Raw genomic sequence first — 23,124 nt, forward strand, 5'->3', positions numbered from 1 at the left:
TGTGTACATATTGTTTTAACTTTTGAAATGGATTTGACAAATCCGAATATAGTCCAGTGTTGATGTTTGAATACAGGCATTTTAAGTAAACATTGAAAACGTACTGTAAAAATGAATAATAAAAACTTATTAAAATGAAACAATAGATGTAAAAAAAGATGTTACTGTATTTTAATTGAAATAGTTTCCAGCCATGTTGCAGGTAAATTACTGTGATTTTAAAAAGTACTGTAAAAGTAAAGTGTTTTTTAATTAATGTTTGATTTTAAATGCCTACAGTCTGATTTTTTAAAACCCTCCAGTTGGTTGAGGCACCAGAGTGATGCAGAAAAACAGGTATTAAAGAGGAAAAAATCTGCAGATTTTCAATGATAAGTGCTGTGTTTATACATAGAAACCAAATTCATTTTCCCCTTGACATATATGAATATACAATCACTATAAAATCCCTCTATAATCACAATAAAATAGAATATTTATACTTAAATAATGTAAATGCCCAATTCTGATATATCAGAGGAACTGATCGCACATATAAGTCACTATATACTGATTAAATTTGATGTCATCAAAAGCACTTGTTTTTTTAAAGAATTGAAAGATGATTTTCATAAACACAATATTTTCCATGTCTGTTTTTAACAAATTGCTTTATAAAACAGTGGAATTAAAGCCTCGTGCCCACAAGCTTTACCTAGATAACTAGGCTTTATTCTCTCTTCAACAGCAAAAAAAAAGAATGAATGAATTTAAGGTCATTTTTGAAAGCAAGCCAAAGGCAAAGCATTAATGGAAAGGTCATAAGAGGGAAAACAAGAAAGTTATAATGTTTGTAAAGTGTTTGACTGAGAATACTATTAGTATACCAACAGCAACCCAAGGAGCATTCAAGCCAAACTGGGCTGTCATACTACAGTACAATCCTGTTCAATTGAATTAATAAATTAATAACAGGTTTAAGTAGCTGAACAATATTCAATTATATCATATTTTCTCCTTCCCTTCAAAAACGGAATGTAAGCAGTTGCAGCACAGTGACATTTCCTTAATGACATATCATTATGTTTCACTTACAGATTCATTGATCCCCCCTTAGTTCCCCCCGACAATTTGGCCACCTGTTAATTCCCATCCTTTATCATGAGAGATAAAATGAGGTGGGTGAAAACTAACATGTTTCCTTTAAGAAATGTGAAGCCAGCCAGTTTTCAACTTGCTGCTGTTGTGTTGACGGAAAGCACTATCTGTCCTCTTTTGCTTATGTGAGCTCACATGTGCCCATGATTGTCTAGTGTTACTGTTAGTCACAGGAGAGAGAGCATTGAATCTCTTTCATGCAGAGAAAATTGGCAGTTCTGCTTCCTTGGTTCACAGCCACAGATATTGAAGCCTTGTCTGGATTTAAATTTGTTTTAGGGTAAAGCACTTCTGTTTTGCCACTCAGCAGCCTTACATAGTCATTTAGTGCTAGCTAGCTGACAGTGTATACAGCAGTTGTCACTCTTCTCCATTGTGGGTCTCTCTCTCGCTGCAGTTGTCTATATATATATATATATATATATATTTTATGTATATTTAACGAGCCACAAAATTATATGCTGATATTTCAGTCACAAAAACAAGTCATCGTGAGTCATCATGATAATCTTCAAGTGGTAGCTCAGTAGTGAAATCTTAGTGGCTGGGCAACAACTTGTGAAGGTTGTGAGTTCAAATCCCAGTACTGCTGAACTGTTACGGTCAGAACCTCAAATCAGAGGCAAAGAAAACTTTTACCTGCTCTGTTGTATCCAATTTGACTATGGTTTGGATTTTATTATTATTATTATTATTATTACAAGGGTGAGTCAGAAATTATACACACTCTGGTTATATTAAAATTTCTGTTGGTCTTATCAGCGTTTTCCATTCAAGGCTATCTTTTCTCTAGTCACTGCTGTGCAGGTGTGAACGTGTAACATCGATTCCTAGTAACTGCGGTCCGAGCAAAAATTGACGCTCTACTTGTGATTTGCATGAAAGAAAAGCAGTGTTCAGCGATTAGTTGTTGTTTTTTTTGTCTTATACTTGGTGCCAAAACAACTCAGGGATTAGTATAAACAGAAGCAAACAAAATTTGGACTGATACTCTAAGAAAAGTGAAAGTTTCTTAAAGAGAATGATTACTGTTGACAAGACGTGAATTCATCACTACGGGCCTGGAAGTAAACAGCAGAGTATGGAATGGAGACACCCAAAATCGCCGACCAAGAAAAAGTTGGAAAGTCACAATCAGCTAGAAAATTGATGCTTACTGTTTTCTAGGATTCTCAAGGGCCAGTATTGGAATATTATCAGGAAAAATGTTCAATAATCAGCAGTGCTCTTAAAAGTGAGAAGCCTATTAAAGAGCTGAGGCCTAAATTTTGGATTAAACGCAGAGGACTGCTCTTCAAGAGTGTTGTGATCTTGCACGTCCGCGCACTTCTGCTCACACTTTTGACACGCTGCAAAAAATATATATATTTTATGCCAATAAAAGCATCCTCCCTATAGTCCTGGTCTTGCTGCATCAGACTTTCACCTGATTTGTCCTCTGGAAGCCTCTATAAGAGGATAAAGATTAACTTCTGATGAAGAAGTGAAGACAGTGGTGCATTTGTGGCCCACAGCCTGAGATATTTTTTAATGAAACTATTAATTAATAATATTATTTAATAAGTGAATATAAAACTTTGTTGACATATGGACAAAGTGTTTTGAAAAGCAAGGAGATTTTTTTCTAAAAATTATGTATTTGTCTTTTATAAAAGATTATTAAAATAAATTCTACAGCCAGAGTGTGGAAATTTTATTTGACTCACTCTTGTATTATCAGCAGAAAGATTTGTTATTGTAAAAAAAAAAAAAAAAAAAACATTATATGATCCGAATAACAATTCAAATAAATCATGTTTTTCTACCTGTATGCTTTAATTATGCTGTAAACAAAAATAATATTCATGCCCTGTGTAATTATATAATTTTGGGAACATATTTTGAGAGGAAATCAGAATGCCACCATTTTACCCTTGTGTGTGCTTAAAGGTTGTCTTTATCCCACCAAAATGGCTTTAGAAATGACTGCACTAGTGGGTTTTAAATGTCGCTCCACATTTACCACCTGCATTAACCGGCAAATTATGCTTGCACAGACACAACAGCGCAGCCATTTGTTAACAATAAGTGCCACTATCTGCTATTATCCCTCCTTTATTTCATGAAACATCCATTTCATATGAGGCTACATGCAGTGATCAACATTCACTATAAAAGTGAGAGAGTGCATTTGTGCACCCAGCCCCTAATAAAAGTATCACAGTCCATATCTCGTCTTCCTTGTTCAAGTGCCTGCGTCTTTTATATGCGCTTGGTCTGCTTCAGTCTAAAAATCTTTTTTCCCTCTCCTCTATGGCTTTGACATTTGCAAGCTGATAATAGATAAGCTCTTCATATCTGTTTAAATGTCAATGCTGGTTTCCCCTGTGCGTCTGTCTTCTGCCTGCTCCTCTCACACCTTAATAGTGCCAAGGCCATTCGAGCAGGAAATGAGAACTCTGCCCCATGGCCTCTTCACATGGCACAGTGTTTCGCCCGCAGCATGCAAAGATCACACAAAGAGGGTGCAGGGGAGACGGATCAGTTGTCTGTGAATCAGGAGTGCCAGCCATGCTGCAGTCATATGTAATATCTTTGGTGTATGTACAAAATGCAGTTGTGAAGACTTGTCCAATAAGTGTTTCCAGTAGGTGTTTCTGGAATAATCAGATTATTTATCTCTATTTACTTAAAAATATAAATATCTAAAAATGTCCATATAACAGTAACAAATTTTATTGTGTGATAGTTCCTTTTGCCTTTTTATTTTGCATTTTAGAATGTTTGTCCCAATACTGCTGTTATGCCTAGTTCATGACTAAAGCAAGATATATTTTTATCTTAACTTTTATAGTCTTTTATAATATTGTAACAATATTAAAACAGAAATATATAAAATGAAATACAATTTTTTTTTTTCTGAAAAACTGCTAAAATGTCTTAAGGTTCAAAAAAGAAAGACTGTGTGCATATGGATGAACATACTTTTTGAAAATTAAACTGTGTGCTTGTGTACACTACCCTTCATAGTTGGCTGGCTAATTAATGGCTTGTTATCAAGATCATAATTTCTGACGTCGGAAACTGTATACAGTTGAAATTAACTCAAATTTAAAATATGCATTGTATATATATATATCTATATCTATCTATCTATCTATATCTATCTATATATATCTATCTATCTATATATCTATATCTATCTATATCTATCTATATATCTATCTATATCTATATCTATATATATATATATATTTACTAATAAAATGCAGCCCTTTACAGATCTTGCCTTCACTCTGAGACAAATGCAAATCACATATTAATCACAACAAGTCAATTCAGTTCTCCATGTCTAAAATATTACAACCTACAACTGTGCTTTTATTCTGTTCTGTAGGTGTGACTGGACTTGTGCAGATAGATGAAAAAGGAGACAGAGAGACTGACTTTGCTTTATGGGACATGACTGATACCAACTCCAGCATCTTTGAGGTAGGAGCTAGCCCCTTACACATGTACACGCACACAAGAACTATAATTTTGTCTAACACATTCACACATGCAGCTGCCATTTCTCTGAAATAATACAAAATTAATTCTCAGGAGGGAACTGCCATTATCCAAATAAAAGCTAATTACCTTACTGTATTCAGTCCAGCAATCCAATTCTCTCTCATTTCGACCAGTTAGAAGGTTAATTACAGGTTATCTCATGTTGGTCTCTCTCACTATCTCTCTCTCTCTCTTTCTCTCTCCATGACTGAGAGAGAGAGAGAGAGAGAGAGACTGAGTATAGATTACTGCTGTAATCAAGAATTGCATCTTTAGTCCTCTCATGTTGCAAATGATGTAACATGTAACATAATAGAAATGGACAAAAATAATTACTTAGAGTCTACTAGAGTCTATTTCAATGCCAGGCATAAGTGTCAAGCAGTTACTGTTTTCATTAGATGCAAAGCCTTTTTGTTAGTTTCTTCTTTTCTTTTGCACTCTATGCATATGAATCCTGTTCCAATTCTTTTTCAATGTCCACAAAAAAATAATAGTGTAAACCTGGGCTTTGTTGTGTAAAGAAAATTAGAATTAGAACACAGAAAATTAGCCATATGAAGTTTACATTGGATGATCTTCTTTCACATGTAGGGGACACTAGTTGAACAGGTTAAACTTCAGGCATATATTTTTGCATAATTCTGTGATGTAATGGGATCAGAACATATGAGACAAACTGGTTTTAAACTTCCTGCAGGAAGAATAAACATACCGTACATTGATCTGTCCATTCAACTTTGAAGGTTCAGATTTTATAGTGTACTTACTTTTTTTTTGGAGTAAGCCATGCTGTGTCGTGCTTTTGTTTCATTTTGGCAGCTTGTGGGCGCATTATGTTCGGTTCTGTCGCGTTGATTGGCCCTGTTGAGTGATACATATTGCATGCCCACCTCGGGGAGAAAAATTGCTATATTCGTCCAAAATGTGCTATGACATAGTCTGGCTCATACCCTCACTTCCACTCAACATGTTAATTTCATTTATGGTGCAGGTTTAACTTCCGGCAAATAGCTAACAGCTTGCAAAGTTTTATTATTAAATTCTGTCCAGCCAGTTTTGCATAATGATGTGACAAAATCTGGCTAGACAGACATACAGACATACAATCATACTGACAGTTTTGAGACCTCCAATGTATGAAATGTAAAGATATCAGAGAAAGTTCTGGCCGATGTACAGACAATACATTTATATAGATGATTCATAGCCATCACTTGCAATCACATAATTCAGAAAAAGTAACCAGATGCTCAGATTAATAATGCAGTAATTATGAATATTTCTTAGCCATTACTGAAATAAGAAAAGTTCATGTAGTATAGATATACTTGAATGAATATAAAATTAGACAGTTGAAACATTAGTACTTTATTTTTGTTAACGACAGTACTACATTATTGATATTAATAAATATGATTAATATAATTAATATTTCCTTATTTGTTGATGGCCCTGAGGCACCAGTTTTCTGTTTGTCAGCTATGTACTTTTGCTTTTTGTCCAGATTGTGGCTGTATATAATGGTACAAAGAAACAGATGGAGATGCTGCCTGGCATGGCCTTCCATTGGCCAGGAGGCAGCATTCCTCCTGACCTGCCTTTCTGTGGTTTCAAGAATGATAACCCTGTCTGTATAACACGTAAGTAATGCATCTCTCTCCGCTACATTGACTTCATTCATTTCTTACTTTTCCTTTTCAGCACTTCATCATGCTGTACTTTTGGTTGCATTGTACTGCACAATTCATACTGATTAAGTAATGTTTTTCTTACACACTATTTTTTCTCTCATCAGGGACCATCACAGTGCACCAGATGGTGTCAATTGTTGTGTTCTTCATCCTCGTCATGATCTTTACTGTCACTATCTTTATATATAGGTGAGTGCTATGTGGGATTAAGTGTGTGATTTTGGCTTTTGCAGGCACTTCTTTGAAATGTTCCGTCAATTTAAGAACTTGTCACTTTAATTACACCTTTATAGATTTCATACTTCCTTTTTTTATTAATTTTTTTCTTGGTCCCATACAGGAAACTGAAGTTGGAGAAAGAGCTGGCTGCTCAGCTCTGGAGGATATTCTGGGAGGATTTGCACATGAGCAATCTGGAGAAGGTGCTGCGCAGTGCGGGCAGCAAACTGACCCTCTCTCTGGTGAGTGAGTAGCTGTTGGTGTCCATTAAACCACTTCATGAAGGTTAAAAGTTCATCTGTAAGGCTCTCTCTCTCTCTCTCTCTCTCTCTCTTTCTCTCTCTCTTTCATATCTTAAAGCGAGGATCAAACTATGGCTCTCTGCCGACTGCAGATGACAACTTCCAGATGTTTGCTAAGACTGCCTACTTTAAGGTACGAAAGAAACAGTCTCTGTTTGAACATTGTTTCACTACTCTGTTCAGCACTAAAGTTTTGGTACACTCCACTGCTCATTCGCAACATGTTTATTAAATCCCCAGGGAAACATTGTGGCTATCAAATACATCAACAGGAAGCGCATCGAACTCACCAGGAAAGTGCTGTTTGAGCTGAAGCATGTGAGTCAAGAAGAAGACATTTATGGGTAGTAGATTCATAGGGAAAAAGGTTGCAGTTGCATTGTGGTTCATTAGATAGGTCATTCTGCTATAAAAGGGACATTCTCAGGTTTACATAGAACCTGTGAACTTCATTATTATTATTATTATTATTATTATTATTATTATTTTCTCAAATTTTGTTTAAATCTGTCTGTCTTTCAGATGCGGGATGTCCAGAACGATCATCTGACTCGTTTCATTGGGGCGTGCATTGATCCTCCCAACATCTGCATAGTTACAGAGTACTGCCTGCGAGGCAGTCTGCAGGTACAATCAGCTTTCTCTAAACACTTCAAAAGGCTGGAAATCAAAACCAAATTCTTCAGGTCTAAACACTCTATCCGTTACCACAAGTGACTTAAGGCTGTTTATCATTTTAATGATTACCATGTTGTCTCCAGTAAATAGAGACATGTCAGCAAAAATTCTACACAGTGGTGGTGCATATTGTTATGTAGTAACTCCTCCCACATTAATGTAATCAGAACCCTGTTTAAGAAAATGAGCATTTTTTTACCAGTGCAAACTATACGTCTGACTAAATTACACATTTTGTATACTGTAACTTATTTGGTCAAATTTAGTCTAGAAATAAGAATATAAGCACCCAAATACACCAAACCAGACCTTACATATAAATGACCTCACAGACTGAGTTAGGCAACAAATGAAACAAATAATCTAAACCAGCTCTCCACCATAACGTGGAAAAATTGGGCACAAGGCAAGACTACACCCTACATAAACCAGTTCATGATTGGAAACAAGACACAACAAACGTTTGCACAAACCTTCAGACTTAGAGGCAATTTTATAGTAACTGATCTACAATAGCTATGGTATGTTTTTAGTAGATGGAAAGAAACTAAAGAACCTGATAGAAACCTGTTTACTTTTAATAATTATTTGTTTATTTATGTATTGAACAGTGATATAAGTTATATACATATTGTACATACAATGATTTGCTCTTAAAGAGCCAGACTTTCTTGCATTTTTAATCTAGTACTGAGGAATAGTTCTCAAGGCTTCCTGAATGACATCTTTTATTTTCAGTCCTGTACCCGAACAGTTTCAGAGGAATGTTTTTTGTATGTTTAGCCACACAGTGATCTATGAATCATTCGTGCATAAAAAACATCTAATTTAGGGCATGAATCAGTGAGAAACAGGTGTAGATGGCGACAGATCATCAGGCTGGTGATTAGTATACTGGTGATACTGAATGGTCGGAACAGACGAGGGGGGAAATCAGGTTGCTGCTGAGGTTGTTGCATAAACAATCATTTTTTAAAATTGTATCTTCAGGCACGTTGCAGCCTGTCACAGTAAATCATTTGCTTCCATTTCTTTAATTTAATCTACATCACTTAATTTAATATAAAGAAATAAGAGGTAACTCGAATCTTTTGCACATACTGTACTACTGCCAAGATAAATAATAAAAATGGTAACTACTTACTCAAAAAAAAAAAATCATTTAATCACATATTGTGTCTGTCTAATTAAGGCCATTACTTTGCTCTAATTAGAGAAGGGTGCTCAATAATTTGCAGCATTTATATTAAATTTCTTATATAATGTCTGTTCTCTCTGTAAGGCCAGAGTGCACTATACTGTTCTCTTTTTCCGGAAAGGTAAATATAGCACAGATACACAGATATTAGTAGAAGCGAAGGACCTCTGCTAGACCTTATGGATACTATTGACTGGCATATTTTTTAAAAAAATTATATTGTTAAAAAAAGACAGGATAAGAGTAATGTAATTTGTTTGTTTGTGTTTAGGATATTCTGGAAAATGAGAGCATCACACTCGACTGGATGTTTAAATACTCTCTGATCAATGACATTGTAAAGGTATATATATATATATATACATATATAAATGTTTTTTTTTTCTCTTATGGTTCCCTTTTCTTCCTTCTGTTGTTGTTCAAGACTAGTCACTATGTTTCACTGGTGGTATTTAGTAGCTAAGATGTAATGGTACCTTGATGCTCTTGTGCAATATCACATTCTTAATTTTTTTCAGTTATCAAACTTGTTAGGGAACAACAGTTTTATACTGTAGCTAGCTAGACACCTCTTTCCCACATCAATAGGGTCCATTATTTGTCTCCTTTTTTCTTTAAAGGGTATGGCCTTCCTCCATAACAGTGTGATTGTATCCCATGGTAATTTGAAGTCCTCAAACTGTGTGGTGGATAACCGCTTTGTGCTGAAGATCACTGACTATGGGCTGTCAAGCTTCAGGACTGAATCCAGTAATGACGATGTTCACTCCTACTATGCACGTAAGCCTGAGGATATACTGTACGTCAGAGATTCAGCTTAACTGTCTGGATAAGTCACTTCTCTGTCCTTCACATAAAATGAACACTGAGTGAGAGAACAAAAAGAAATCAAATAAAACAGTCCAAGAACAAAAAATGTGTCAAACTGTTTAAAATGTTTAAAAATCAGTAGCTTACTGGCATATAAATTTAATCACTGATGGAAATTATTATTCATTTATTACTTCTTTTATGGTTTAAACTAAATAATAATGTATTTCAAATCATTTTCACAAACTTTTGTGAGACTATAGAATTATTATGCATGAACACTGTTGTTTCCATTGCAGTAAGATCTAAGAGCTGCACTGTTTTACAGATTTGAGAATTCCGCAGTGTTCACCGGTGTGTAATTCACTTTATTTAATGACACCTAGAGTTGGAGATTCTAACAGCACCAGTGTGATCCTTCATTAATATAGGAAAGTTGTGGATGGCTCCAGAGCTGTTGAGGATGGGCAGCCCTCCTGCAGGTGGCTCACAGAAAGGAGATGTCTACAGCTTTGGCATCATTCTGCAGGAGGTAGCACTGCGCCAAGGCGTCTTCTACATAGAGGAAGAGACACTCAGCCCTAAAGGTCAGTTAGACATGCCATGTACACCCTAAATACTAAGCTTTAACTATATGCATTTGTGCTCGTTAGTTTACATAGCGTAGCAGGATTTGTAAACTATTGCCTATTTTTGATAAAAATGACTGATCGTGCATAAAAACATATTTTATTATATAGAGATACTGGTGAAATGAAGCTATTTATTATTATATACAGTACTGTTGTCTTAGTATTAGGAAAATACAACCGCAGACAAACAACAACAAATAACTTTTTCATCATGCCATTATTTATTTCACAAAAATAAAGCCGAAAAAGAAAACATCTGAGTAATACTAAGTACCCCTAAGATGTAATAGCTTGTAGATCCACTTATAGCTACAACAACTTAGAGTAATTCTTTTCTGTATGACTGTATCTGTATCAAACATTATTCTAGTCCATTCTTCTTTGCATCATTACTTCAGTTAATTGAGATTTATCAGTATTCACTTATTCACAGCTCCATTAAGGTCCAACCACAGCATTTGATGTCTGGACTTTGACTACTCACTTACTCATCTTATATACCGCTTTATCCTGTATTCTGGGTCACGGGGACCTGGAGCCAATCCCAGGAGGCTTAGGGCATGAGGCAGGGTACACCCTGGACAGAGTGCCAATCCATCGCAGGGCACATACACATTTACAGACACTCATTCACACACACTAAGGTCAATTTGGGAACACCAGTTAGCCTAACCTGCATATCTTTGGACTGTGGGAGGAAACCGGAATACCCGGAAAAGCCTGCCAAGCACGGGGAGAACATGCAAACTTCATGCACACAGAGACAGGAATCTTTGAATTTGATTAGTCCATTCTAAAACCTAGATTATTTTACTTTTCAGCCATTATGATGTAGATTTAATGGTGTGCTTCTGATAATTGTCCTGTTGCATGATAACATTTGGCCAAGGTTGTGGCTCTCAGACAGATGGCCACAAATTTCTCTGTATAATAGCAAGGTGCCCAGGTCCTGTGGCTGCAAAAACAAGCCCAATTCTACGCCCTTCCACTGCTGGGCTTGACAGTGGGTATGTGTTGAAATGCTGTGTGGTTTTTACCAAACATGGAGCTGGGCATTAAGGCCAAACAACTTCAATTTTGGTTTAATCTGTCCATGGGACATTGTTCTTTATTTGTACAGTCTTCTTCTAATTGTCCTGTTATGGTATTTAACAATGCTCAGTGAGGCCTGTAGGGTCTGAGATGTAAGGCTTCTGTTTTTTTTAAGCATCTGCCATTTGGGTAAATATGCTGGGAAGATTGGAAACTGTCTTGAATGCTTTCCACTTGTGAAAGTTTTCCCACTGTAAAATGGTAAACTTCAGATTTTTTCCAAAAAAAAATGGACAATGGATTATTTTTTCTTAAATTTTTTTTATTTCTTTGTGACAAGAATGCCTTTTTTTTAATATTGCCTATTGTAGGACTCTTCCAAATTCTTGAGATTTTGCTTTTGATTATTAAAAAAAAAGTCACAGAGAATGTTCATGTTTTGTATGGTGGCACAGCAGTACAAATGTATTTTTTGCACTTTATTTATTGATGTTTGTTAGGAAGCAATAAAAAAAGATTAAAATACTATTTACTTTTAAAAGAAACAAAAACATCTGTGTATTTTAGTATGGTGTAGTGTTACCTCAACCGGGTGGTAAAAAATCAGGTTATGTTCAACACTTCAATGTGCTCTACCAAAAAGTTAAGCAGAACATTAAACGGTTAAACACAGACACTAACTACAATTAAACAGGTCAGAGGTGTGGAAAATTACACTTAATTATCATTTAAACCTGAATGTCAACTTGAATGGTTATTATCAGGCCAAACATCCAAACGTATGTGAATTTTTCATCAGTGTAATGTGGGTGGTTTCAGGTATCGTTATGATCTGCAAAGAACATGTGTGGTAAAGAGCTTCACCTCACCACTATCCCCAAACATATGAAAAGTGGCTAATATTTCTCAGTTTTTTTTCAGGGTATACAAACTTATGAGCACAAGTGTGCATCTAAATCAACAGCACCTAAGATAAGACCAAAAAATAAATTGCGTTTAAGAAAAAACTATCAAGCCATTCTTAAACCCTAAAATTAAGAAACAAATATTGTTCTTGTATGGATGCTATTTTAGGTTGAATGATTTCTAAAATGTCAAATAAAAGCTCTGGGATTTGACATCTATAATTGACCGACTGAGTGGCATGTTTATCTTTCCTGAGATCACATTTCAGAGTCATTGATGTTGCCGAACTGGCTAGAGGTTAAGGGCAGCTGAAATAGTGCCATTGTATCAGCTTGTTATCCACAGAGTCTTCGTGACAGTTGACTCCATCTTCATCTCAGATTATCGGCTTTATTCTTTTCTCTTAGATCTCTCAGACTGTATGTCTATGTCTCCACTGCCAATTACATTTGAAGGGGCTTTGAATGTGCACTAATGGAGAAGTGCTTTTTTAGCTTCCTGTCCATAACAGGAGGTCATGATTCATTCGCTCAAAAACGCACACACACGCACACATTAAAAAATATCAGCGTCAGTTCACTCTCTTACCACAACCCTACCATCTAATGATCCCTCTTTGCACAGAAACATCCTCTTAGTCATCTACAGAGGGAGGATGTGAGTGTAGCCTCCTACTGCATTACAGCAGTTGTGATTCACGGTACTTATTATGAAAAACCTCATTAGCAAATCCTCATTTCAGAATACTCAGGCACAGCATCTTTGCATTGTGGCTAAAAGTACAGCAAATAGTTAAATAATTATATTTGTCTTTGCAGTGATGCTCTAACATTATGAGGGAGGCAGAATTTAAATGCAGACATTCTCCAATTAAATTTATTTTAAAAAATATGTTTCATAGCATTAGCTTTATCGGTAAACTGAACATGGACTAAAACAGGGACCCCATGTCTTAGAAGTTGAATCAAGGCAACTAAACAGAGAAACCGCTACCTAGTGCGAGCAATGCCTTGTGGGTAATGCAGTCCAAACTGAAAAACGCTGGAATACAGAGCCTGAGCCTGTTTTCTTCAGTCGTTTTTTGTTTGATTTAAGTACGGAACCTACGCGGAAGTTTGTAATATCGCCTGACAACGTCGAAATTAAAAGAATGGACATGCATCGACCCGTTTGTCTTTCTAATCACTGCATGGGCATGAATTAACGGGCTGTTACGCTGCCGCGAGCGACAACAACAAAAGCGGAGAAGCTTACTGAGAGAGATACGAACGCGATGTGCTTACTGATGTGTTTACATGGCTTCTTAATCATTGACAGACATCGTTATAAACCATCTAATGTAACAAAGGTAAGCATAATATAGTTTTCCGACTACGTACACAGTTTGCAACTAGACAATCACCTTAATCCATTGTTTATTATAAACGGGCGATTAGGTATTATATAGAGACGGATAGAGAAGACGACTTAACCATGTTCTATGAGGGTGTAAGTTAACTTACACTCCGCATTCATCGTGATTATTAGAAAAGGCGATCTGCAAAGATTCATAGAAAAAGAAATCACACTCACCGAGCCTGGTGAAGATGAAGCAGGAACACGAAGCGTTAGTACAGATCCATTTTTAGGAGCAGCTTCCTAGTAAAACCAGCTTTATATTGACCCGCGTTCATAAAGCAGTCTGGTGAAAAATTATTATCGCAAACATGAACGCATTTAGGTAGATCGGCGGGGACGTTAACTTTAAAAACTAAATTCAGCCACTGCGTCCTCAGTGGCTCAGATGTCGGTAGTGAATGACGACTGCTGTGTTCGCTATTTCACCCAACAACTGTACACCACACTCGCTTAGGCGGCATTTTGCTCCAGCGGCGAAAAACAATGGCCGACACCTTCTTCTCACTCGGGGCGGGTCTTTGCTAAAACACCAGTGTCAATCAACTATAGTAGGAGCGGCCTCATGCGGTGTGGCGTCACATCGACAGGCATTTGAGATTGGCCTGATTTCGTTATATTAATAAATGAAAAGAAAATCACTAGGCAGCTCTTTATCATTGTAGAGTGGTTGTGTACACACTCTCCTAACACACATTTCAGTCCAAACAGCTTGAAAAAGTGCATGTAGGCCCGTATGACCCCTTTAACATTTAAGATGTTGCAGTATGAACCTTCCATCTATGAAAGTATTGTTGGTTCCAAATCTTACCAAGATAATTTTACCATGGCAAGAACAAAAACATATTTTACACTGTCAATTGAAGATGACATTTTGGCACAATGCAGGCATAATACACATGGCCACTGTTTTTCCGCATTTGTTCCATTATTCATAAGCCCCCATACCAGAATGTGAAACTTTAAAACGAAAGAAAAAAAAAGATTTAAATTCTTAATTGGTTAATTTCACCCTTTTGTCAAACCCCTTAAATAAAGCAAAAAGTCTAGATTACGCTCACACCTTGAGGGTTTCATTTAAAATCCAATGTGGTGGGGTACGGAGGTCAAATGCCTCTTTTCATCTATATTTATCTTTAATGAGGAAGGAAGTTTTGAACCACTACAAATTCACAGTAGCATGTTTTTAAAAGGGAAACCAAGCTGACAAAGGCTGAACGTATGAAACTACAGTACATGGTTGTTACACCATGGTTTTGTTCAACAGTAACCTACTCATATATACATACTCGTATAACCAACCAAAATACTATTACATTTATGTATTGCATGCGAGTAAAGTGATGGTCTACCAGTCTAATATTGTGCTCAAAAGAAGGTCATCTGTGAGACTACGTATTAAAGCTTTGTATGTCGGTTTGAAGCAGAAAGGTCAAGTTCTCTGTTGCTGCAAGAAATCAGGGTATTAGATTCATCCGTGTGTGCTAAATCTGGCTTTCAGCTATTCACCCTTCCTGACATTGTCACTTTACTGGCTGTATCAAGTAGTGAGGATCAACATTTATTATTATAACATATGCTAACACTCTACGACTGACATGCACATTCACATATATTTATTCCGCAGACATATCATATATAAGGTGCTATTACTGAGGGAGCGACGGAGCGAATATAATGAGGGTTTTTGAAGCCGTTGTTCACTCCACTGCTCCTCATTATACACACCCGAATTTGTCATACCAGTTTTCCTCCATGAGGTTGACAGTGATGACATACAGTTCCCAGAATAATGGTATAAAGGTGAGAGATGCTGACAGACTGAGACAGATATGGCAGAAAAAAATGAAAGACAGAGAGAGAGAGAGAGAGAGAGAGAGAGATGTAAATTCTTAAGAAATGGGTAAAGAGAGGCTTTCAGTAAACTCTGAGTACCACTCAGTTCCTTGACTGGATATAGACGAGACTCGCTCTCTCATCTAAAAGAACACTTTATAGATGTGTAAGGACAGAAAGTTTTTATTACTTGTCACTGCATTTCAAACTTTTAATACAAAAAAGTCTACTTAGATGTAGCAGTTCAAGCTTAATAAATTAAGTTGATCCATTCAGACACCATTTTCCTCTAGCCTTAATGGGAGGATGTGAAGACTGTATAAAAAAATAAAAAATTATGTTTTTTTTAAAGGAAAGAGATGAGAATGTTCTGTCAAGTTTTGTATCAAAATCACATACAGTATATAAGTATACCTAAATGTTCTCTAAGAAACATGATGATTCCACAACTGTTCAACTGTATTCGCAACACAATTGTATTCACTTTATTTTCAGTCTATTGTCGAGTCACAGCTGCAAATGAGTCTTTGGACATTTTTCCCTGCCTGTCTATTGTATGATAGACTTCAGAAAAAAAAACAGAAAAAGATTACTTCTTCTCTCTCACTTTCTCTTTCTCTCTCCCTCTCTATGTATAGAGATAGTGGACCGTGTGGCTCAAGGTGAGTGGCCGTACCTACGGCCAGCTGTTAACACCCAGTCACATGGTGAGGAATTGGGGCTCTTGATGCAGCGCTGCTGGGCAGAGGAGCCTGCAGAGAGGCCAGAGTTCAGCCACATTAAAGTACTTCTACGCAAACAAAACAGGTATTAGTCTTGTTCTTATACAGTATATACAAACTATTTATTTAGTCTACTTGATTTCAATTCAATTCAATTTTATTTGTATAGCGCTGTTTAGCAATTGTCATTGCCGCAAAGCAGCTTTACACAATCAAAAGAATTATTTAAGTTTGTATGAAATGTGAATGTGCATGAATCAAAATGGTCAGTTTGTCCCTGGTGAGCAAGCCGAGGGCGACAGTGGCAAGGAAAAACTCCCTGAGATGGTAATAGGAAGAAACCTTGAGAGGAACCAGACTCAACAGGGAACCCATCCTCATTTGGGTGAAACGGGAAGCGGGAATTGATCTGCATTTATATAGTGTGTTGGGTGTCAGGCAGTTCAGCTATAATAGCTGATGTTAATTGGTGTTTATATGGAGTCCAGGTAGTTATTGAAGACTCGTAGGAAGTTCCAGTCCTGAACTATCGAACTGTCAAGTCCCCAGAGAAACAGTTGCCAACACCAGTCGAGGCCAGAACCATCTTCTAGTTAGAGAGCATCATCCCCAGACACCAGACGCATCCCAAAGAGACATACGGGGCATCCATGTGACGAGATCTCCAACCAGAAGCGGGGCACCAGGATGCGTCAGACAAGTCCGGAGGGCAGAGGGAGTCTGAATCACTGGCAGCTCAGGAACGACATGTGTAGCTCGACAGAGAGAGAGAAAGAGTGAAAGGGGGAGACAGGGGGAGAGAGGAAAGAGAAAGAGGGGGAGAGAGAGAAGAAGAGGAGAGATGGCAGTTAGGTATGGTCACAGTCACACAATGTATAATGTGAATGTATATTAAGTGTAGAGTGCAAGCAGAGACTCCGGCAGGACTAACTATGACAGCATAACTAAAAGAGAGAGCCAAAGGGAAACACAAACATGAGGGCTTCCTGAGATGTAAAGCAAACAATCACCTCACCGTCAGCAAACAGTCAGAGTGATCAGTGAGAGTGAGGAAGACAGCATCTAAACATACCAGTTCACCATAATACTCTACGTCCATGAGTCCCCCAGATCTGCTCCTTTACCTAAGGCAAATCTATTTATAAAATATGCTTGATTAAATAAATAGGTTTTTAGTCTGGACTTAAACACTGAGACTGTGTTTGAGTCCCGAACACTATTTGGAAGACTATTCCATAATTTTGGGGCTTTGTAAGAAAAAGCTCTGCCCCCAGCTGTATTTTTCATAATACGCGGTACTGACAAGCAGCCTGCATCCTTTGATCGAAGTAGGCGTGGTGGTTCGTAAGACACTAGCAGTTCGCTCAGGTACTGCGGCGCGAGACCATTTAATGCTTTATATGTCAAGAGTAGTATTTTTAAATTTCACAGGGAGCCAATGCAGTAAAGATAAGATAGGGGTGATGTGCTCATATCTTCTGGTTCTAGTGAGGACTCTCACTGCTGCATTCTGGACTAGCTGAAGCTTATTTATGCACCTAGCTAAACAACCAGACAGTAAGGCATTGCAATAGTCCAACCTAGAGGTGATAAAAGCATAAACTAGTTTTTTTGCATCGTTTAGCGACAATATATTTCTTATCTTGGCAATATTTCTGAGGTGAATAAATGCTATCCTGGTAATATTATCTACATGAGCTTCAAATGATAGGCTGGAATCTATAATCACACCAAGGTCTTTTACTGTTGCACTTGATGGAACAGAAAGGCCATCTAAAGTTACGGTGTGTTCTAAAATTTTACTCCTAGCTGTATGCGGCCCTATGACTAGAACTTTTGTCTTATCCGGATTAAGCAGAAGGAAGTTAATTAGCATTCAATTTCTTATGTCCTGCACACATTGCTCAACTTTAGTAAGCTGTTTTTTATAACTGTGTGTCGTCAGCATAACAATAAAAACTAATACCATGCTTACGGATTATGTTGCCCAGAGGAAGCATGTAAAGGGAAAAAAGCAGTGGACCTAAAACTGAACCCTGCGGAACGCCAAACTTCACTAGATACATGCAGAATAATCACCATTTAAGTCTACATACTGATAACGATCGGTCAGATAGGATCTGAGCCAGGAGAGGGCTGTACCCTTAATTCCTACTACATTTTATAATCTGTGAAGAAGAATGGCGTGATCAATGGTGTCAAAAGCTGCACTGAGGTCGAGTAATACAAGCATAGTTACACAACCCTGATCAGAGGCCAATAGGAGGTCATTTACTACTTTAACGAGTGCTGTCTCTGTGCTGTGATGAGGCCTAAATCCTGACTGATACAGTTCATCTATGCCATTTCTATGTAGATATGAGCATAGCTGCTCCGCTACTATCTTTTCCAGAATCTTAGAGATAAAGGGGAGGTTTAATATTGGCCTGTAATTGGACAGCTGACAGGGGTCGAGGTCAGGTTTCTTAATTATTAGTTTGATAACTGCTAATTTAAAAGATTTTGGAACATAACCAATGCTGAATGAAGAATTAATTATTCTCAACAGGGGTTCTGTTATTGCTGGTACTATCTGTTTAAGAAAATGTGTCGGTACAGGATCTAATATACTGGTTGATGAATTTGCAGAAGAGATGAGTGAAATTAGTCCATTCTTTTCATTCTCATTTCAGTGTCATTTCTATATTTCCAAATAACACTCACTTCACTTGTTGCCATTCCAGCTGCATAGACGTTATTGTTTTTTACATGACCAGCTGACATATTTTAGGAGCTTTAATATTTTAAGCTTTAATAATCTTGTCTTTATCTTTACATTTATTCCAAGCTACTCAGCTTCCCAGCACACATTACACACAGTCTATGATTTTGGTGCTCACCTTCCACCTCATTGTTCTCATTGTCTCAGGGAGCACAGCAGGGATATCCTGGATAACTTGCTGTCTCGGATGGAGCAGTATGCTAACAATCTGGAGGAGCTGGTGGAGGAGAGGACGCAGGCTTATCTGGAAGAGAAACGCAAGGCAGAAGCCCTACTTTACCAGATCCTGCCTCAGTTAGTCATTACAACAGATAACACATACATAACCATGGCTGGAAAAGACATGACAAAATTTTGCTGTTACTACTGACTAGACATACAGTATATACATACAAATAATAATGTCAATCTACCTAATAATGTCATTACAATATTGAACATCTGCTGGTTACATGCAAAATAAATTGATTTTAATTGAATCAAAATGAAAATTAATTAATAGATATACATAGATATGCTGACGCTCAACGTTATGAAATGTTTTTGAAAAACTCAGTGTCCTTGGACCTTTGTCTATTAATAGAAAATCAAATAAAGACCAGTCAAAATCATGACATTTAACCATTTAGATGCATGCTGGAATGAGCCAGTTGTACCAGAGAATGCAGAGTGCTGTACTTAGAAAACTACTTAGTAATTAAATGTCTTATTATCAATTAATGTAAGCTCATTGTTTATCATTTGCATTTATTTAACTTTCACAAAACCATCAGTTGGACGCAAGGACAACTAAAATGAACAAACCTTCAGCAAGTGATGCTCCTATTGTCCTATTGCTGTCATCTGATGGAAATGCGAATCACATCACGTGATAGTCACATATCATGATAGTCATAATAATTATACAAAATAGGTGCCAAAACGATATACTGCCGTAAACAATAGAAATATAAATTTACATTAAATTTACATTTGGGCATTTGGCAGACGCTCTTATCCAGAGTGACTTACATTTTTATCTCATTATACATCTGAGCAGTTGAGGGTTAAGGGCCTTGCTCAAGGGCCCAACAGTGGCAACTTGGTGGTTGTGGGGTTTGAACCTGGGATCTTCCGAACCGTAGTCCAATGCCTTATCCACAGTGATACACTCAATAGCACTACTCTGACGAGCATCTGTTTTAGCATTAAGAAGTCGAAACACAAAGTTTACTTTTGTATCATGTTATTACTCAGTTATTAGACAAATGAAGGTAAATATATATGATCATCTCTGGAAACCTTTGTCTTTATCTGTGAGTTACCTTTAGCCAAATAATTTATATAAATGCATTTAATTATCCACAACAAGGAAAAACACATTTGTTCATTGGTTTAAAACTGGGATAACTAAATTATAATAACTAAAGATTCTGCTAGAGTATTTTTACAATGATCAGTTAACTCCTGCTCCCAGGTTACATGAGGTCATTAGGATTTCAATTGATATACATTTGGATACTTTTATTAAAAACAATTCACAATAACATAAACAATATTTTCCATGTGGCTTGCATCCATTAAAAGAACGATGGGCTCTAACCCTTGCACACAATATATGTGGGTGTGATGCTGCATTAAACAATGTGGTTGATGATCACTGTGTCTAAAATTGCATGTTTTTATATGTAGCTCAGTGGCAGAGCAGCTGAAGAGGGGGGAGACTGTGCAAGCTGAGGCTTTCGACTCAGTCACCATCTACTTTAGTGATATTGTGGGTTTTACTGCCCTGTCTGCTGAAATCACACCGATGCAGGTATCCATCTCACACTGAACTTAGACTTCTCCCTAAGCTGTATGTACAGAATATTATTAGTAGCTTTTTTCTTTTTGTGTGTTGTAGCTAAATTATTAGACTTTATTGATCCACATGTTGAATGTCAGAATGAATCATCAAAATATCCAGTATTATATAGGAATAAGCCTTTTATCCGCTGTTCTGAAATGCTGTGTAGAACATCCATTGTCGTGATTTGCTGTTTGGTTATTTTTTAGGTTGTGACTCTGCTAAATGATCTCTACACTTGTTTTGATGCCATTATTGACAACTTTGATGTTTACAAGGTATTTCTAATAGTCAAACATTTTACTGAGAAAATTTTCAAATTGATAAGCAGTTATTTATCTGCAACAAGTACACGAAATGTTAAGTCTCCCAAAGCAATTTAAATTTTGTTTGCATGTGATATAATGATCATTTAATTATTTATTTAATACATCTAGGAAAAATGCATATTTTTTCTGTGTAGTGCTGTTGTCTAATTGGAAGTGCTGAGTCCACCTTTCTGTCTTCCTGTAGGTGGAGACAATCGGTGACGCCTACATGGTTGTTTCTGGTCTACCAGTGCGTAATGGGAAGATGCACGCATGTGAGATCGCCCGCATGTCCCTTGCTCTGCTCGAGGCTGTCAAAACATTTAAGATTCGTCACCGACCTGACCAGCAGCTCAAACTGCGCATCGGCATCCACAGTGGTGAGAATGACATGATGCTCCTGTTTGCGGAAAATTTACTGTTTAGTGATAATGACTCTAAGACTCCATATTTACTGTATGATAATTACTGGGACTAATGTTGCCTTGGGTAGAGCTTGATAACACAACTTGTTTTTAACACAACAATTATGTTAATATAAACCCCAATATAGGTGAACATTCCAGAGCACAAAGCCCAAATTGTCTTCCACTATTTAATATCCACATGTGCATTTTCAGGCCCTGTATGTGCTGGTGTAGTAGGGCTAAAGATGCCTCGGTACTGTCTATTTGGAGACACAGTGAACACATCATCAAGGATGGAGTCCAACGGCGAGCGTAAGTCATATAATACTTTGAACTTTCAACTCTCCATGGAAAATAGTAAATTTTCTGGATAAATGGAAAAAGTTAATGCTACTAGAGCACAATAGTAAATGCCAATAAATTCAAGTTTTCTTTCTAAACCAAATTGTTGCATATAAGAATAAAGCATATATTCTAGTAATGACATTTTTTTGGCAGCCTTGAAGATCCATGTGTCATCGGCCACACATGATGTGCTGCAAGAATTTAACTGTTTCCAGTTGGAGCTAAGAGGAGATGTGGAAATGAAAGGCAAGGGCAAAATGAGGACCTACTGGCTTTTGGGAGAGACAAAGAGCAGTGAATAAATGGAGTCAGGTGCTGGGTAGGATGCAGACGGTGCTAGTTAACCCCTGCTGCCAGAACGTCTGCCTTCTGTTTGCACAGCCCTTTCCCTGTATTCCAATAGACAGCACTATTGGAGTTGAACTCTGGCTTTTCTATTGATGAAGGATCTAAAATATTTTCTACACTGTGATCACCGCTTGTTGATATTTTGCTTTTATAAATGAAACATGTATGCCTTTAAGATCCTGAGTGAACATGTAATGCCATTAAACACATCTAGTAGTTAACCTGTATATGTTTCTCAACATTCTCATGCTTTATGGGGATGGGCACCACGTGAGACTGTTGACTGATATTATTGTAATTTACAGGATAGAATGTCTTCATAGGATTTTGTATTAATTCAACTTTGTAATGTAAAAATAGTGATCATTCATACTAGTATATAATTTATTTCACAGGAATGACATCTGTATTTTCTTACATAATGTACAGTGGTTATTTTCTGTGATGGATAACAGCTGAGGTTTGCAGCTAGCTGTTAAGACTTTGCTTTTTTTTTGGTTATTTTTGCACAGTAAATATCCAAATGAATTCCAAATATCTCAATTTATGGCCAGTATTCAGTTTTTCAAGCTGTATGGATATTGCTTATATATACTTGTATATACGAACAGTGGTGGCCAAAAGTATTGAGTCAAAAGTGAAATGGAATGTTTAATGACATTCTTAACTTTTTTTTTTAGATTGGCAATAAAGATAATGAGAATGATTTGTTATTTTATGCAATTAAATTGCTATACAACAATCAATATTTAGTATGATTTAGTTCTAGAATTTATTCTTCTGCTGAATTCTCCTGGACATTAAGTTAAAAAAAACATCTGCAGTACTCGCTTGCTGAATCCATGTCTGCTTGACTGCTTCCTGAAGATCATGTACAGGATTTTGCCACAGAAGTTCACTAATCACTTAAGAATTTCTGTGTTGATGTGGACACACCAGAATGAGAAAATAAAAACCAGTTGATTTTAATTAGCACAACCCTTCAGCAGGACCAGAATTAATTAGTGAAGTCACATGAAGAACTATAATACATCGGAT

General features: G+C 36.9%; 1 protein-coding gene across 2 annotated transcripts in view; it reads left to right on the forward strand.

Moving 5' to 3' along the window:
• Positions 1-22,629, forward strand: part of npr1b (natriuretic peptide receptor 1b) — a 43,786-nt gene extending 21,157 nt beyond the window's left edge. For both annotated transcript variants that reach the window (XM_053495014.1, XM_053495013.1), the window contains exons 7-23: positions 4,514-4,608; positions 6,176-6,311; positions 6,467-6,551; positions 6,703-6,823; positions 6,942-7,016; positions 7,124-7,201; positions 7,406-7,510; positions 9,031-9,102; positions 9,380-9,539; positions 10,001-10,156; positions 16,009-16,177; positions 19,001-19,147; positions 20,525-20,648; positions 20,888-20,956; positions 21,192-21,366; positions 21,607-21,705; positions 21,892-22,629. In XM_053495014.1, coding sequence (XP_053350989.1) covers positions 4,514-4,608; positions 6,176-6,311; positions 6,467-6,551; positions 6,703-6,823; positions 6,942-7,016; positions 7,124-7,201; positions 7,406-7,510; positions 9,031-9,102; positions 9,380-9,539; positions 10,001-10,156; positions 16,009-16,177; positions 19,001-19,147; positions 20,525-20,648; positions 20,888-20,956; positions 21,192-21,366; positions 21,607-21,705; positions 21,892-22,040 — 2,015 coding nt within the window. In that variant the 3' untranslated portion in view covers positions 22,041-22,629. The remainder of the gene's footprint in view (positions 1-4,513; positions 4,609-6,175; positions 6,312-6,466; positions 6,552-6,702; positions 6,824-6,941; positions 7,017-7,123; positions 7,202-7,405; positions 7,511-9,030; positions 9,103-9,379; positions 9,540-10,000; positions 10,157-16,008; positions 16,178-19,000; positions 19,148-20,524; positions 20,649-20,887; positions 20,957-21,191; positions 21,367-21,606; positions 21,706-21,891) is intronic.
• Positions 22,630-23,124: the final 495 nt, after the last annotated feature.

The sequence above is a fragment of the Clarias gariepinus genome, chromosome 4, assembly GCF_024256425.1.
Source record: "Clarias gariepinus isolate MV-2021 ecotype Netherlands chromosome 4, CGAR_prim_01v2, whole genome shotgun sequence".
Classification (NCBI taxonomy): Eukaryota; Metazoa; Chordata; class Actinopteri; order Siluriformes; family Clariidae; genus Clarias; species Clarias gariepinus.